Source organism: Harpia harpyja, chromosome 21 (genome assembly GCF_026419915.1).
Source record: "Harpia harpyja isolate bHarHar1 chromosome 21, bHarHar1 primary haplotype, whole genome shotgun sequence".
Classification (NCBI taxonomy): Eukaryota; Metazoa; Chordata; class Aves; order Accipitriformes; family Accipitridae; genus Harpia; species Harpia harpyja.
In genome coordinates this window covers 3,120,805-3,138,035 of record NC_068960.1, presented here as the reverse complement: position 1 = coordinate 3,138,035, position 17,231 = coordinate 3,120,805, and the positions used below count along the sequence as shown (strand labels likewise).

General features: G+C 45.3%; 1 protein-coding gene across 5 annotated transcripts in view; it reads right to left on the bottom strand.

The window, feature by feature from the left end:
* Positions 1-17,231, bottom strand: part of LOC128134739 (voltage-dependent T-type calcium channel subunit alpha-1H-like) — a 129,112-nt gene that overhangs the window by 34,322 nt on the left and 77,559 nt on the right. For 4 of the 5 annotated variants that reach the window (XM_052772815.1, XM_052772817.1, XM_052772818.1 and 1 more), the window contains 11 exons: positions 13,773-13,863; positions 11,392-11,600; positions 9,271-9,705; positions 8,487-8,587; positions 7,954-8,077; positions 7,747-7,815; positions 7,453-7,637; positions 5,122-5,248; positions 4,378-4,503; positions 3,549-3,638; positions 2,473-2,686 (listed from right to left, as the gene is read on the bottom strand). In XM_052772815.1, coding sequence (XP_052628775.1) covers positions 2,473-2,686; positions 3,549-3,638; positions 4,378-4,503; positions 5,122-5,248; positions 7,453-7,637; positions 7,747-7,815; positions 7,954-8,077; positions 8,487-8,587; positions 9,271-9,705; positions 11,392-11,600; positions 13,773-13,863 — 1,771 coding nt within the window. The remainder of the gene's footprint in view (positions 1-2,472; positions 2,687-3,548; positions 3,639-4,377; positions 4,504-5,121; positions 5,249-7,452; positions 7,638-7,746; positions 7,816-7,953; positions 8,078-8,486; positions 8,588-9,270; positions 9,706-11,391; positions 11,601-13,772; positions 13,864-17,231) is intronic. The other variant, XM_052772816.1, reaches the window with a different exon arrangement.

The window sequence follows — 17,231 nt, the reverse complement described above, 5'->3', positions numbered from 1 at the left end:
ACACACGGCACCAACCACATCTCACATCTTTCTGAGTCTGCCACATTTTTTCACCAAATCCATCATCTGCTAAATTACCCAGGAGGTGAAAACTCCTCCCATTTAAATAAAAAAAAAATCCATTAAAATGTAAAGAGTAATCTTCCAAAATGTGTATCAGATATTTGATTTCACATTGTTAACAACTTGAATTTGGATGTCAAGCTGTCCATGCTGAACAGAGGCAGGTAGGAGACCTCAGAGCCAGATGATCTGAGGTAACCTCCTGGAAGACCAGCACATGGCCAAACATTTAGCCTCTCAGTTGCTATACTGGACTTGATCACCTTCCAGAAAGCTGTCCTCCTCCCTGCACGCTCTCAGTGAAATGTTACAACCCACATCTGTGCAATGCCTGGGTCTGCGGTCTGAAATATCTCCTTGACTCTATCCTTCAAGATAGCAGGATAAAGAGGGTCAATGTAACAGCGTCCATCACATTAACAGGAACTGGCTCTTTTTGGTGTCTAAGCAGGGAGCCACAGACAGGCTTGTAATAAGATTTACTTACTAATCAGGAACAGCAACTGGCTGTGGTTAAGCTATCCCTCCTTACCTGTGCCCCAGCCTATTTTCTCTAAGGATGCTTAATGTTCTTTGTAAATAAACTTTTTTTTTTTTTTTTTTTCATATAAACTTTGCATTTATCTGAATGTCGTCTTGGGTCAGCACATTGGGGTAGAAATACTGAATAAGCAGGAGGACTCCTGAGAGCCCGAAACTGATTTCTCTTGTGCTGGAAATGCTGCCTTCAGGATTTCCACTTCTAATCCTAGCTGGAACCTCAAACTTAAGAACTTAAACGGAAAAAGGGAAATGAAACTGCATTTGAACTCTTCTACATCTCTGAAGAGATTCAACGACTGTTTGCAGCTGGCTAGTTTGATCTAGATTTCATTTTAACCCAGCTACTTAACTCACAACTAGCTAAAATGAAATGGGCTTGGCCTTCACTGTGGTGTCAGGTCAGTCTGTCATTAAGGCCCTGTGGAGACCATGGTGCAGACATTTAGTGCTGAGGTCTCCCATGGCTCTAATAAAGAGGACCACAAGAGCAGGAGAGGAGCTGCAAGGGATACAGCTGCCTGCCTTCTGACTCCAGCACGGATGGATGGAGGCAATTGGCTGGGGTTTCTACTAGCAAAGCCTCTGACTGCTATGTCCTTAGAGCCAGGCAAAAGACTATTCGATCTAACTGCAGTTTTCCCAGCTGAAAATGGATACCTATGGCTTGATGTTTGGGAGACAACTAGCCATTTGTCACAATGAGATATTAGGTCTTTACAGGAGATTACACAAGGCAGCACAGCGCTAGGCAAAGAGCCACAGGGCTCCTGCGGCAAGTGGGCCAGAAGCACTCAAGTCTTATCCCTGACTAAGCTGATCTTTGATCACAGTGGCCAAGCCATGTTCCCTCATTTACTTCTAAAGAATGCTTGCCAGCATCTGATGCAGGCTGTCCCTGTTCACTAAAACTGTCTGGGAAGTCAGTGCGGCTGGTTTCCTGGCAGTTTTCCTGGGAATACCCACCAGATGCTATAGGCAGCTTGTCCCTGGTGGAGCCTGCCAAGCCACAGTGCAGGTGAGAATTAATACATGAGAACCCCTGGGAATGTTTGGGTCAGGAAGGGAGCACAAACTCAGGTGTTTTTCTGGTCTGGTCTGATGGTCCCTACTAGATCCACTAAGAAGCAGATTTCAGCTAAAGGCCTTCTGTTGCACCCTAATGGCCCTGCGTCAGGCCAGTATTTCCATGTTGACTGTTTGCAAGGACAAACTGAGTCCCAGCACATTGCTCAGCAGTGAAGGGCTCCCCCAGCCTGTGATGGGGCAAGCATCTCTTGTAATGGACATCTTCCAGAGAAGAATTTTCTGGACAGCCCCATCTTGGAGCTCCATTCTTCTCCCCAGGGCTGTTGGTTTGTTCATGCCCTCATGCAGCATGGTTGTGGCATGCGGGACCATGCGCTAGGACTCTAAAAAGCATCGCAATTATTTTGTCTAAGAAAAGAATTAATAAATCAAACCACCACCATCATCAGATGCAAGCGGCACATTAAGCCACAGGGCTACCCTCAGGACTGGCCTTCACGCACACAGTAAGCATTGCAGCTGTTTACTCACTGCATCCCTCAGTTGCACCACGAGCTCCCGCTCGGTGCTTGGGACACCTTTGCCTTGCAGAGCATGATAGAGGACTCTGCTTGGAGGAGGATTTTCTCCCCAGCCAAGTAAACAGGTAATGCTTTATGTCAGGCTTGTAGAGGACAATTCCAGGGTATTGGCAACCCAAGACTTAAGGTACCGCCAAAAGGTAACGAAGCAAAACAGCCTCTCGAATCCCATGGAAACAAAACCAAAGGAAAACAAAAGTCTTGCTTTGGGAGCAGGCAGGGCTCAGAAAGATTTTGGTTTGTAACGCAGTCTACCGACCAGACAGGTATATCTCCTTACTCCTGCGCTTTTTCTCCAAGCGTCTCAGCCGCTTCTCCTCCCGACGCCGGGCCTCCTCCGCCTCCTGGTGCTGTCGGCACTTGTGAAAGTTCTCCACCACCACCCCCACAAACATGTTGAGCACGAAGAAGCTGACGATGAGCAGGAAGGAGATGAAGTAGAGAAGCATCCAAGGGTTATGGTTCTGGATGGGCTGGTGAGGTGGGGAATTAAAAAACAAGACAGAAGAGAAGAGAAGCGGCATAGACAGGATGTGTGTAAGTCAGGATATTGGGCACTCTGTAGCAACAAGACAGCACAGTACACTTTTGTGGGGAGGAGGAGAGGGCTGAGAGGAGTTAGGAGATTTTTCCCAAAACAGTTTCCTCTCATTCACTTTCTCACCGACTAGAATTTTACTTTTGTTGTGAAACCCACACTGGCCTCCACAATTTGTCTTACAGGATTTAATTATTTTGGCATTTATTTCATACAGCTTAAAATAAATCTCAGTGGATGTGCATCATTCCACCTGCGTGATCATTTTAGTTAATGATAGGCTCCAGCTTATTTTTTTGAGATGTGTGCTCATGGTTAACATTTCTCAGTCATTATGGGATCTTCAGAAGCAGGAGAAAATTTAAGTATAAAGTGTTACTGTAGCTGCGATGGGGTACTACTCATCTAAGACTCTTGACTTTCCTTTGCAAATGCCACGTAACACACAAACTTAACAATGTCCTTTTCATAATATTCCTGGTTGTTTCCCATCTTGTGAGAGTTTACTCATATTCATCATGCCTTCCATGAAGCCACAGTGCAATGGCACGTGTGGCCCTTCTCAAGTACCATCATTCTAATTAAAAACCCCATCAGTACTTGTTTGTCTACTACATGGGGCACATCCACTGTGAAAGCTACTCAGTGGAGAATGTAAAACCTTGGCAGCCCAATGAGCAGTCAGGACCTCAAGAAGGTCCTATAGCTCTGCTCCTTCCTGGGACTTCAAAATCACCAGAGTCATCCAGGCATGAGACTTCTGAGCGCAACACATCTGGACTCTGCAGTACATTTACCTGTTGGTCAATACCCACGGCATCCAAACCATCATACATGATGTTCACCCAGCCATCTTTGGAGGAGAGGACAAACAAGGACATGAGGGCCTATAAGAAAACAAACAAACAAACAAACAAACAAACAAACAAGATTAGTCTTGCATTTTAGTCCCAGGGGAAGAAACTAACAACAGACAATGTTCAGTAAAACCAATCCACAGCTCATAACACATCATCTGGCTTGGAGTTAGGGGAGAAATGCAACATATTGTGGCTTGCTTTTACCTATTTCCATATCTGGCTTAAAAGTGAGCAAACTATGGTCATTAACGCTCTTTTTCCCTCACATATAGGTTGAATTTTGCTCAGACACATCAGGCTTTCTGGTCACCAAAGCATGATTAAAAATCAATATTGCAGGCTGGCCCAATGTCATGGGGTTTTAAAAAGCAAAAATATATCCCAGCTCCTACTATGGGCTGTCTTGCTTTTCAGCCAGTATAAAGCATCTTATTTTTTTCATTTGCAAACGTAACAGCTAGAATTCAAGAGACTAAAAGTGACAGTTGTTGTCCATACATGAGGGACTGCATGCAAAAGCAGTGGCTTTAAGACAACACCCTCCTATAAACAAGGAATTGTATAACCCTAGGAAGTCTGGCTGCAAGAGATCAAGAGGTGACCCTGATCCATTTTTACCCAGTTAGGTTTGCTTCTGATAGATGAATGCCTATGTCATTCTTGGAAACTTCCTATGACGGATGTTCCACACCCTCCTCAAGGAATACATTTTAAGTGCTCATCCTTTAAAAACTGGTATGGAAAATCCCTGCAATAAGGACTTTACCTGTCCCAAATTGTCAAAATTGTACTTCCGCCGAACCCATTTGTAGCGTGCATTAGTGCAGTCAGTCTTCGTAGTGATGTTTTTTACATCAGGACCATCACAGTAGTAGAACTTGCCTTTAAAAAGCTGTATTTGAGAAGCAACAAAAAAAGAAAAAAACAAAAAAGAAGCAGCTTTGAAAGGTCTGTCCCCTGATTTATCTGTCTTTCCCCTAGTAGAGTTGTTTGCTAAGTTCAAATTCCTTTCCTTTCCTTCCAGCTCACATATCTGTCTTAAGACACAGGGCAGGAAAAGACCTCTGGTGAAACTTCAGGCCCTGAGATATTGCTGCATATTGCTCCAGACACAGAAGGAAGGTGATCCTGCAGGCCGGCCCTGTCTTGTTGGGAGGATGACAATCTCCTCTCTGAGGAAGAGTTATTATATATATCCTAGCACACAGAGCCAGGAGGGATCTTGGGAATTTGTCTTCTCCTTCCCCTACCCTCAGGCAGGCTTAGCTGGTGCTGCGTTATTCATCAGGGAGGTCTGCTCTTCTAATCCTGAGAGCCTTCCAATGAGCAGATGCTAACCCCACCCCAGAGCATTTCTTCTAGGGCCTGGCTCTGCTTTCCTAACACCTAACTGAAATCTTCCTTTGGAGAGTTTTAAGCTCGTTACTTCCACCTTAACCCCAGGTGGTGAGAAAAACATCTCTTTTGCAGCAGTCCCTTACAGATGGCTGTGGTGAGGAAAATACTCTACCTGGACCCCTAAAATCCCAAAGATAATGAAGAAAGCACAGCAGATGAGAACAATATTCCCAATAGGCCTCAAGGAGGAGATCAAGGTTTCTACCACCAGCTTCAGACCTGGGGCTCTGCTGATGACTCTGGAAAAAATGGCAAAACAATAAAGCTTTTAATTTTTATGCATGCCCTGTTATTATATGGTTGCTTTTCCTCCTCTGCTTTGGCTGCAGTAAAGCTAACACAACCCTCCTCTACCTGCAGGCAGCATACAGAGACAATTAGTGACTTATTTGGACAAGCAGAACATTCACAGTCACATTAGATGAAATTAAAAAAGTGTAAGACACGCTGACAGCAGGGTGTTGGGCAATTGCTTACTAATAACAATGACGAGGGAATACTCTCTATGGGCAGAATATCACAGAGGTTCCCACTACAGGGTTATTTGTACCTCAGTCTAGAGAGCTGATCCCCTCTGAGGTCTCTCTGATCCAAGCAGAGGGGCACACACCAGGCAGAAGCTTGCTTCCTAACACAACATGTCTAAACAGCTTCACAGTGGTACTAGAGAGCATGTCTTGTCCTCTTTCTACAGGCATAAGTGCTCACCTCCCCTACTGGGCTGGGCCCCATGACAACTTTTCAAACAAAGTAATTTCAGTTTGTTTCCTAATTAGTTCCTGAACTGACTCTTAGCTAACAGGAACTTGTGATCAACAGCTCCACAGCCAAAGGGTCATCCCATTAAAGAGCAGCTTGCTTGCTTGCTGTGAGGCCATGAGAGGCCAGGCATGCTCCGAGCACGGCCTGAAGTAGCTTTTGGGTATTATGGAGAACAAGTGTTTTCCTTTCCTGTATGAGTGCCTGGAGAATGGCTCTCCCATGGGCGTCTGAAAAATGTGTTTGCACACATAAGTGTAACTAGCCCAAGCAAGCTTTTCTGGGAAGGCGGGTGTTTTGACTGAAGAACATCAAAGGGTTTTTTTGGAGGGGCCTGTAGAGGGGAGAGGGTATGAGTCCTTGCAGGTAGCTTGAGCTTGCACAGCTAATGATGCTTTCATGCCTGCCAAACAGAGAAAAGAGGAGAGTTGTATGCTGCACGGACAAAGCGTTTCAATAGGGTCTTATTTGGCAGCAAATAATGTAGCAGTCTGAACTGCACCTACAAAGTGTTAGGAATGGTCCCTGGAGTAATCCTGGAAGAGGCTGTGATAAGTGAAGCTGTTGTGAGAGGTGATGAATTCCTCTCTATTAATAGGATCTGGCCTAGTTATTCTCCATGACCAATTCCTTTTTTTCCCCTTACGTTTACTTACTTATGAATTGCCTATGCCTTGATTTCTGTTCCTACTTATATGTGTTAGACAAGTGCCTCGAGGCACTGCCAGGCCAAGGCTTGTCCAGGGTGACCCAGAGTGGCTCCTGGTGAGCCAGCACTGCAAGGGGACCCCGATGCCACCAGCAGAACAGAGCATGGGAGCAAGAGAGGAGACAGAAACACTCACAAAGTTACGTGTCACTAAGGAAATACAGAGCAGCAGACAAATAGCTGTTGTTCTTGTGGTCATGGGCCTAAACAAGATTGCCTCTTCTGATTACTGTCATAAGCAAGCAGCTTTTCATTAGAAAGCCTACAGGTCTCAGGAGGTGCCTATCTTATTTCCCCTGAAATTTCATGAAAAAAGGCTTGTGTTTCTTGCCAAGCAGGATGGAAGCAGAACACAGGAGCTGTGAGCTGATAAAAATCCCCCAAGCATTAACACTCTTTGTTATTGCATAATTGTAAACAAAATACAAATTCTCTTTATTCCTTTTCTCAAATACTGAAAGTGCCTCCCCTTCCTCTTCCTAGCTGAGAACTAAATTGTTTTGCAGTAATGTTAGATATGCAGGCACAGGAGAGCAGGTATAGATGCTGGAGCTTATCAAATTATTGTCAGCACCTGTTCAATTGCAAATTTTCTCCCAACCAAGGCAACCTCTTTGCTTGGGAATGACTGTGAGGTTGTGCAGTTTAACAAGGAGCCAGACAGATTTGTAAAACGGTGATGAAAATGCAGCATGGAGGAGGCATTCACTGCACTAACTGCCTGAGTACAATAACACCTCTCACTCCAAACTCCATCAGCTCTTTTCCGTGCTGGAGAAGATGAGTTATAATATAACTAATTTCACTGTTTTCAAACAGTTTCACTACATAAGAGCTCCCCAAAGATGATTCTACCCATACTGTGTTTCAGCTTTTTGTGTTATTAAGTAAGACCTTGACGGCTCATGTGCATTTTTTCAAACTCCTTGATCTACCAACACTAAGAAAACTCAGCCACCCTATCGGTGAACATACCGGAGGGGTCTCAAGGTCCGCAGAAGTCTCAAAACGCGAAGGACACCCAGGATCTTAGCTCCGCCTGCCGATGCCATGGAGACAATAATATCAATGATAGATACAAAGACCAGGACTCCATCCAGGACATTCCAGCTGCTCTGCAGATAGGTGTTCTCCCCAGAGAAAAAGCCAAGAGCTACCACCTACAGCCAGGAGAAGAGAGACATTTAAATCTTCACCCAGATCATAACTATGTCATGTTCTGGTCTTTGCCAGGCCTCACTAAGGGCCATGGGATGAAGATATAATTACCTTAACCATCATTTCAACCACAAAGATTGCAGTGAAGATGTAATTAGAAACACTTAGGAATATCCTTTCCTGTAAAACATAGAACAGCAAAGAGGCAAGTTATTTAAAGGTGTTAGAAAACAAACATCTTTCATCTTGCAGGGTCTTGCCCTGACAAGACTAAGATCTGGATGCTGGATCAAGGAAGAAAATGACTCAGGTACTCACCGTGCTGTGTGGGTCTATGTCTGGTCGCTCCAGTGCTATAGTGATGCAGTTGAGAAATATGAAGACCAGCACCACGTGATCGAACATTTTGTGGGCAATGACCTTCTGGCACATCACTCGGAACCTGAAGAAATGGTGGGGAAAAAAATATACATTAGATGTTTGGGTCAGCGAGAGACTCCCACCTGAATGGCATGTCCTTGAAAGTCTTCAGCAGCTGTGCCACCAGCATCAGCCCAGGTGGTGAGCTAGACTCTCCACAAGCTTCAGCCATTATTATCAATGCAGTAAACAAGATGTAATAACAGCTATTATTAATGCTGGTTAAACCACCCTTCTTCCTAGACAGGCACAGGGTGAACCATGCAACAATTCTGCCCACATGTAACAGAAAAAGTTACCTAAAAATCAGGAATTGGATTTCTTAAACTCTCAGTGCTTCTACATCAGAGAGGGATTTTTCTCAAGGGAAGGCTAACTGGAATTGTAGTATTTCATTACCACTGGGCTGGCATTTTACTGGGATTTCTTACCGATTCTGTGGGGAAAACAAGTAGAGGGACCAGTCTTCATGACTCTTGCACCACTGTGGTTTGTAGGGCTCCAGGACTTTACGAATTCGGTAGCAGTAACTCTGGATAGAAGAGAAGAAACACCTTTTCTTCCTCTTTTATTTTCCTGCCTCTTCAACTTTCACAGTCCTTTTGTGAAAGAGGGCAGCACATGACATTTCATAGGGAGTCATTGCTTTTGGGACAGAGATGTGGCAGGCATTGTCACATTTGTCCAACAAAACACGGAGGAAAGGGGTGGAAGAAATGGGCTGCTGTACAGTAAGATATGAACATAACAAAGCAAGACTTTCTAGGCAGGTATCATTTTGAGATTCAAAGTTGTGTCAAAAACAAAAAGGCCTCAAACAACCAAAAACTTAAATAGAGAACACTCTAGGCTTTCAAGCCTTCGAGATGCCAAACAGCTCTTGTGAGCACAGACATTAGCTATTTCTTGTGTCTACAGCTCATTTTTGGAGGCAACCTGGGCCAGGGGGACAATCTCAACCAGTTCAAAAACTAGGCAAATGCATGCACAACCCCTTGCAGTTTTACCTCGTTGGAGACCACTGCAAGGTAACAGCCCAACCCATTAATAAAAAAAAGCCTTTTGGGAAACGGATGCCCATCCCTCGGATCTGGATTCATTTTGTCTACACCAGCCATTAGGCAGTAACACATTTCAAAGCCTGATTTTTAATCAGCCTTCTTGAAGTGGAAAAGCCACTTAACGCCTGAGCACCCAATTTCCCCCTCAACTCACATCCTCCATGTCATCCTCATAGTCCATAGCATCCTCCTTGTGTCCGTCGACACGCAGGAAGAACTCGCTGGGGACGTGAACCATCTTGCCGTTGCAGTCTTGGTACTCGGCAGGCAGAACGGCCACGGGGCTGACACTGAGTGAGTGGCGCATGGTGGGCAACTGAAGCAGCTCAGGCAGGTCCAGGGAGCTGCGGTAGTCCAGGGACTCTGCCCGGCGGTGCAATGAGGGCCTGCTGACTGTGCTGGACTTGGCGTCATCGGAGTCATCGTCTGTGCTGCCTTTTCCCTCCCCAGAGAGCAAGGACTCTCTTTCTCCTGACTGGTTCTTCTTCTTGAGGCTCGGGGCTCTGCCCAGGCTGTTCCAGCTTGAGCGTCGGCTTCCCCAGTTGCTGCTGGTGCCCCAGTTGGCGCAAGGGGAACTGCGGAGGCTGGACTGAGAGAGGAAAAAGACATTTGAGGGCTTGTTTGCAGGAGGAAGCCAAAGGATATAGCATTTTGCCCAGACTGGAAGACCCTTCGTATTGCAAGTCATGTCTTCCCCTTCCAGCTTTCCTCACTGCTCTGATTTCATCACGCCAATGCCTTGAGATGGGAGCCAAGCATCCAGCTAATCCCACACTGAAGGTACTCTTTGAACTATACCCGTAGCACAGCTACCAATCCTCTGTGCTGCATGACTTCCTACTGTCCTGGCTGCATTAACTGTGCATATAAACTGAACCCAAGGACACTATTGCTGAAGTGGCATTTTCTTTCCTCATGTTCAACTGGCTTCAGCACACAACTTCCCTGGCTTCCAGAGGGACTCTGGCACCTGAGTCACTCAAGTGCCTGTTGGAAATTGTGCCCCCATTTGCATTACTTTCTCTTCAGTTTGCTGCATAAGGAGATGGAATGAGTGTTTCTCTTACAGCAAATTTCTGGCACTGATTGGTGTGTGAGTGCACTTTGGCTGGCAGGTAGTTGCCAAGATGAGAGCACTTAAGGTCAGAGCAGAAAGGCTAGAAGGAAATCTCCTTTTCCCTCCATGGCTTCCTCCCAGCACAAAATGAGGCAAACTGCCTTCCTCCTTCTCAGCGTTGGCCAGCTCTTCTCTGACTGCTTTATCTTCCTTTGGCTGATGGCACTGATGTGCTCTCAGAGAAAGGATTCAAACCATGAACAACCCTCTCCAGCAACTCACAATCCCATGAAACCCCAAGGCAAACAACAGTCATCTCTATCTTCTTTTCAAAAGCATTACCTTGACTAAGCAGCTTACCAAAGGGGATAGTGGCTCTGTCTCTATGTGAAGTGCCTTCACGGTCCGCTGCCTTGATTTGAACATGATATTGCAGTTACAGAGCAGAGGAATGGGATAGATAAGCAGCAGCAGAAATCCACTTTGTCTATTAACTCTGCACCCTCTGTTTTCACAGAGCTGCCCTCCCGCTCCCCTGTTGCAGGCAAAATGCAATCAGTTGCCAAAGCAGTCAGCTCCAGCCAGATCTCTGCTCCATGAGCTGTGCCTGGTGGCAATCGGTCAGCTCCTACCTCATTTCCTTTGTTTCCCCTCCAATGGGGCTGCTGTACTGTAACTGGAGCTCAGCTGCTGTGCTGGTAAGGACAAATGCTTCATTTCCCTTGACACAAGGTGGATTCAAGATGCAACCCTAAAACACTGTGGGGGGAAATAGGCCTCATCCTCACAGGAGCACTTGACAACTTCTCCAAGACACCACAAAATGGCCAGTGTGGTTGGCAAAAGGTGCCTGCTCCTCCTCAGAGGGGTTTGCTGGAATAACTGCATGAACTTACGACTTGTCTCAGGTTGCGTCTCTCCAGTGGGGTGGCTTGGCATGGACTTCCAATCAGATATTAGGCAGGAAAACACTGAATCCCAGTACATTCCTGTCTCCCCTCTTCATATACTCTCTGTCCTTGACTGTTATGTTTCTCCCTCTTGACTCTGTTCTCCTCCTGACTTTCCACATACTTCTCACCAGTATCACCCGTCTTTTTTTTTCTGGCAACGCGTGCACGCACACACGCACACGTGCGCGCATGCACACACACACACATATATCATCTATGCTGCTTGCAGGCACTTGAGGGAGAGTTGTTCACAATAGCAACCTACCAAGGACTTCTGATCGTAGCTCAAGGGGTCTAGCGAGGCGTTACTCCCTCTCCTCGAGTCCACAAAAGTGTGCACTGAATCCATGTGTGGGGAACACTTCGGTGTGGGCATTGGTGTGGCAGCAGTGCGCATGATTATAGGAGGTGGCATGCTTCCCCTGCCCTCCAGGTGTCCATTTGGGGTGACAGCAAGTGAGTACATCTTCATCTCTGGAGAGAAGGGGAGAGAGAATACAAGGTGAATGCTCAGCTACAGCTACAGAAATCATTCTTCAGAATGGACATTGCTCCTTGGGTCTTCTAGGAACTCTGCCAAATGGAGATGAAATGTTGTGGGCAATAAGATCACCCCCACCGTGCTCAAAGGCATAAGGCAAATGTCACAACCTTTTAAGAGGTCTTCAGCCCTGCCTGGACTTGGAACTTGTTGCCCTCCAAAGGAAGCTTCTTTTGTTCACTGTTTCTTGGGGGTTAGAGAGTGGAGTTACAGTTCTGGGGGACTGGGAGAGAGTTTCCAGGGAAAGGATACTGAGGACTGGCTAAAGTCACCCTAGGAATTTAATCTCTTCTCCTTGTGATACAGTCTTACACAGAGATTTTCGTGCAGTTCTGATGTGCTCTACATTCCTTCATGGGAAGACACTAAGTAAACATTAGGCATTGTCTTTAGTCATCTGTTCAGGGGACAGGAAATGGAAGTTGCTTTTACACATCCAGCCATCTAGAAGAGTAAAATTCTCTGTAACAGAGAAATCTAATGGCACATCTCTGTGGTAGTTATAGAAAGCACCTATTTTAGCTGTATGGCAAGTACAGACTGCAAAAACCGTATTCACACTGAAGACAAACCAGACATAGCACCTCCAGCCCTATGGAGTGCCGTAATACTCAAAACCAAAAGCCTAATTTCAAACACAAAACTAAAGTTGAACTAGCTCCTGTTTTACTGGGCTTAGTGGGTTCTGGTTTAATAACTGCAGAATCATTCTTAAGGAGGGGGAAAAATGGGAGCATCTGCAACCAGCAGGAGAGAAGTCCAAGTCTGCAGTGAGAAATCCAAGTGAGTGCATTACCTCTGCTATTTCTCCTCCACTGCTTTTGTAATGCAGCGTGCTTCTATTGTATCATCTGTTTAGTTGCTGGCTTGTGCACAAATACCTGATCTGCACCACAGAAGTCCATGGGAACACTGCCATTCACTTTGAGGCGTGGAAGATCCAGCTCAAAATTTGCCAATCTGCAATACACATTCCTCTTGCCAGTCTATCTGTCTATAGACCAGTGGCATTGTAATAGAATTGTTAATGTCCTTATGCTGTTTAGTCACCGGTTGGCATCTATGAGGCTTATGGAGACACACAATTACTCATGGACTTTGACTGATGGCAAATTCATTCTTGTTTTCTATTCCTGTGTTACCTGAGAAGAGGTGACAATATTTCTTTCACCTAGAACTCTCTTATTATTTGAAGCTGCTCAGCAAATAGTTGGTGCAAAGCTGGTGCATAGTTGGTGCTGTAGGTTCCTTGTCAACTATTTGCAATTCATTTGATCACTTGGTGTTTGGAATTTGTTGCTTCACCTGCAGACTGAGCAGCTCCATCACCTTGCTGTGATCCAGCTCTGTCTCAGCTTCCCCAACAGATTATTTCTGCTCTTTCCTCAGTTGAATTCCATCTGCTCACCACAATCAATATAATTTCCTTAGCTGAAACGAATCCTGGTTTAGAAGAATTTGAAGTAATCCTAACAAGAGCCCAAGCCAAGAATCAAAGTACAGAGGAACTAAACTGGCTCTTGTTTACCATCAGGCTATTCACTCTGTTAAAATGTGTGATCCCTTCCTGTCCCCTATCTGGTTGCAAACTCTGCAGAGCGAAGGCTGTCACCTACTATTCCATGTTTATAGTAAACTAGTACAATAGGGCCTTACTTCAAATCAATTGCCAGGCCCTCCTGTAACACAAATGAACAGCAACATTTCCATCAATCAAACCTCACCTAAATGCATTTGTGTGAGAAACCAAAAAGAACAGATGAGAACATGATTGATTTGAAAAGCTGCTGAGAAGTAGTGTGAGAATATTGCTGTCAGCAAACCATTCTGTGGTAATAATACAGAAGAAACAATGAGACACATCTAAATATTCTAGTATAGTTTAAATAAGAAAAACATCTGTTTAAAGGAAGTATCAATGCTCATTTAGCTTTCCTAACGCTTTTTGCATAGAGCACTTTTTGCTCTGTTAACATAGCTATCAGATTAATTGCAAAATAAAATGGATTCTTCCACTTTCTGCCTTAAGCTTCTATGAAAAGATGACTGTGGAAGCAGAGTTGTAACTCTCAGACTCTCAGGGAAATGTAGAGACAAAATCCTACCTGTTGCTTGGAAGTCTTTTAGCTTCTCAAAATCATCATCGAAGTTGGCAGATGTCTTGTCCTCATCTGTGTCTGACCTATTGGCATCACCCTGCAGGGAGGAGAAGGATAATTAACAGACTTGATTCATTTAAACTTTAGCACAAAGGCCGTTTGGGTTACTTAGCAGCTCAGAGATACCTCAGCTCCCCATGGTTAGTTTAAGTGTGGCCCCAAGAACTGAGGGCAGAATGCCAAATTCCCTCTGACACTGCCCTGGGGAATGACCCCAGGTAAGTCCCTCTTCCTTGTTTTGATTCATTTTCATACTTGCACAGAAAGGATGATGTTGTGATTGTGACTACCGTTCCTGCAGTGTTGTCGTGTTTCCTACACTGCACCCAGCCTCACTGAAAAGCGTATCCCAGGGGAGAACACGAAAGTGCAGCTGTAATCAGAGTGACTAAGAAAAATTGGCATTGTGGGGTTCCATATTTGCACTCTCCATGATCCCAGCTGAAAGCACTTAGGTTTTAATGTCAAAGGATGTCAAAGGATTTTTCTTCTTTATTTGACAGCACTATAAATTTGACTTAGACCTGAAAACCCAGCCCTGATTTGCTTTCTTCACGCTGGCTGGTAATTGAGATTGTATTGGGAAATCTCTTGGCAACATTGGAGCTGAGACAGAAGGGAAAGAGGCCAGCTTGCCTGGCAGCACAGCATCATCTCAGGACAGAGAACAGCCAACCACCCTTAGACTGGCTTTCCTCTTGGAAGTCCAGTTATTTTTCCCTTTCATACATATCTGCCTCTGCTACACAAACCGATCAGCCTAAATAATGTACAAGGTTGGGACAGAAGAGCTATTGTCAGGTTCTGCTCTGCTGGGGGAGGTCTGCAGAAAGGAGAGATTCCAGCAGGCTGTCAGCATGACTCTGGCTGGATCCATCAAGACTGCAGAAAAGCTGTGCAAATTGATAGCAAATGGTTGGATTAAAGCAGCTGATCCCAGAAAAAGGAGTACAGTTCCTTAACTGATGCCTGAACAAATCACCATGGTTTCTAGAGACATGATGCTGAAGTGGCAGTGAACTTAATTTCATCAGTGATGTATTGCTAACTGGTGCAGCCAAACAGACAGGATGACTGAAAGGCTTAAGCTGCCTTATTCATCTTCTCTGTTTTGAAGCAGAAGCACTAGTGCAGAGTAGATGAAAGATCTGCATAATTTTGGAAGGTTTGTCTGCTTTTCCAGAGCAGCTCTAGGGTAGATTTCAAAATGACATGGGAACAATGTAAGCACAAATATGCAATTATGGTCCTGTTTGAAGTCTGGCTTCTTGTTGTCCTAAGCACAAATGTACTAAAAATGGTTTTGTGGCCATTTAAACCTATTCTCTTCTAGGGATACTCCTGCCAAACTTGCTCCACAGGCAGATCAGAACCTGAGATCAAGCTGAGACTGTACTGTGATTCACATTACAATTTTCAGTGTTCTTGCTGAAACGCTGCTGATGGTTCAGAGCTTAGAGCAGCTCTAATGCGTACCCTCTTAGCTGCACAAGTCTCCCAGGAGTCACTCTCCATCTAAGTAAAAGAAACACCCGAGCAAAGGGAGAAGTGCACCTCAGTGTGTTCTATAACTGCTAAGAGCATCACCCTATAAGAGGGCAAAGTCAAAGAGGTCACAACAAGAATTTCTGCCATATTTCCAACGTACCAACAGAACCAGAGGTGACAAAAGAAAACCCAGCTCCACTGATACTTTTTCCTGGGAGTTGTCCAAGGAGACTGTAAACATCTTCGGTTTACAACCAGAGCTAAGTTATGCATTTGTAAGTGCAAGACTTGAATTGAGCCCTGGTAGCTGAAATACAGCCCTGAGAAGGGTTTTCTGTAACACAGCTAATACCTTGCTATGAGACAACTGACAAGCCCATAGGCTTAATGTCAGGATTTATAATAAATGGAAGTGGAGAGCAAAACGTGCCCTGCAAATGTCATGCCTGTGGTTGCTGGCCTTTTCTGAGGCAGCACTGAGTGAATAATACAAGCTTTGAAAACTACTCCTTACACACATTTAAATCATGGTCTGTAACAGCTCAGAAAGGAGCCATTAAGCCTGAGCAAGAAAACGACAGCCATTCAGCTAGGTTTGTAATCATGCACTCAAGAGAGTATCGCATGAGGCTGCCCATTTCTGGCTTGTGCTAGTTTTGGCTAGGATAGAGTTAATTTTCTTCACAGTAGCTAGTATGGGGCTATGTTTTGTATTTGTGCTGAAAACAGTGTTGATAATACATACTGCTGAGCAGTGCTTACACAGAGCCAAAGCCTTTTCTGCTTCTCACCCCACCCCACCAGTGGGCAGGCTGGGGGGGCACAAGGAGTTGGGAGGGGACACAGCCGGGACAGCTGACCCCAACTGACCCAAGGGATATTCCAGACCATAGGACACCATGCTCAGTATATAAAGCTGGGGGAAGAAGAAGGAAGGGGGGATGTTCGGAGTGATGGCGTTTGTCTTCCCAAGTCACCGTTACACATGATGGAGCCCTGCTTTCCTGCAGATGGCTGAACGCCCATGGGGAACACATTCCTTGTTTTGCTTTGCTTGCGCATGTGGCTTTTGCTTTACCTATTAAACTGCCTTTATCTCAACCCACAAGTTTTCTCACTTCTACCCTTCTGATTCTCTCCCCCATCCCACTGTGAGGGGGGTTAGTGAGTGGCTGCATGGTGCTTAGTTGCTGGCTGGGGTTAAACAATGACAGGCTTCGCATTAGCAGGTGATTCAACCTCCAAAAGGGCAGGTAAGGAACAGGATCGGTACTGTGCAAAGGTACCTGCAAGCTGCCAGGTTGCCAAGTGGAGAAAACTTTCTTCTGCCTTAAAGCAATCAGCAACAAAGGATGCAAACTGCTGTACAAGGGCTCTCTGTGCCTAAATGCAAGATTGCTTGAGCAGGAGCAGTTTCCAGGCATTTGGGTTACACATGCTGGTTATCATCTGTTTGGATTTCCCTGGCATGTCCTCTTTTTCCACCCAGATTTGCTGGTTGGTGGAATTTCAGGATATCTGACATATGTCTGGCCACTGAATAGTTCCCTCTCTGAGTTACCATATGGCCAACTGTATTGGTTGTTTCTGCATTCAGTTCAGGACAATCTATTACTTTAGCACAGACTTCAGTCTGCCTGTGTCGTTTTCTAGCAGAATTGAGGTCCAGCACAACCACTCTGAATACAGCTACAACTCTCCTAGAGGAAAACCCCTTCTGGGCTGGAAGACAGCAGCTACTGCAGAGCCTGTAGAAATACTGGTAATGGCTTTGCTCTGGTCTTGCTAGGTTAGTGGCTAAAATGTCCAACTCAATCTGCAACAGGTTGCACTACAACAGGAATATGGCAAAGGTGTTACAGTATCCAGAGCAAAGCCAGGAGGTGCTGAGATTGGTGACACTGAGAAAACTACAGG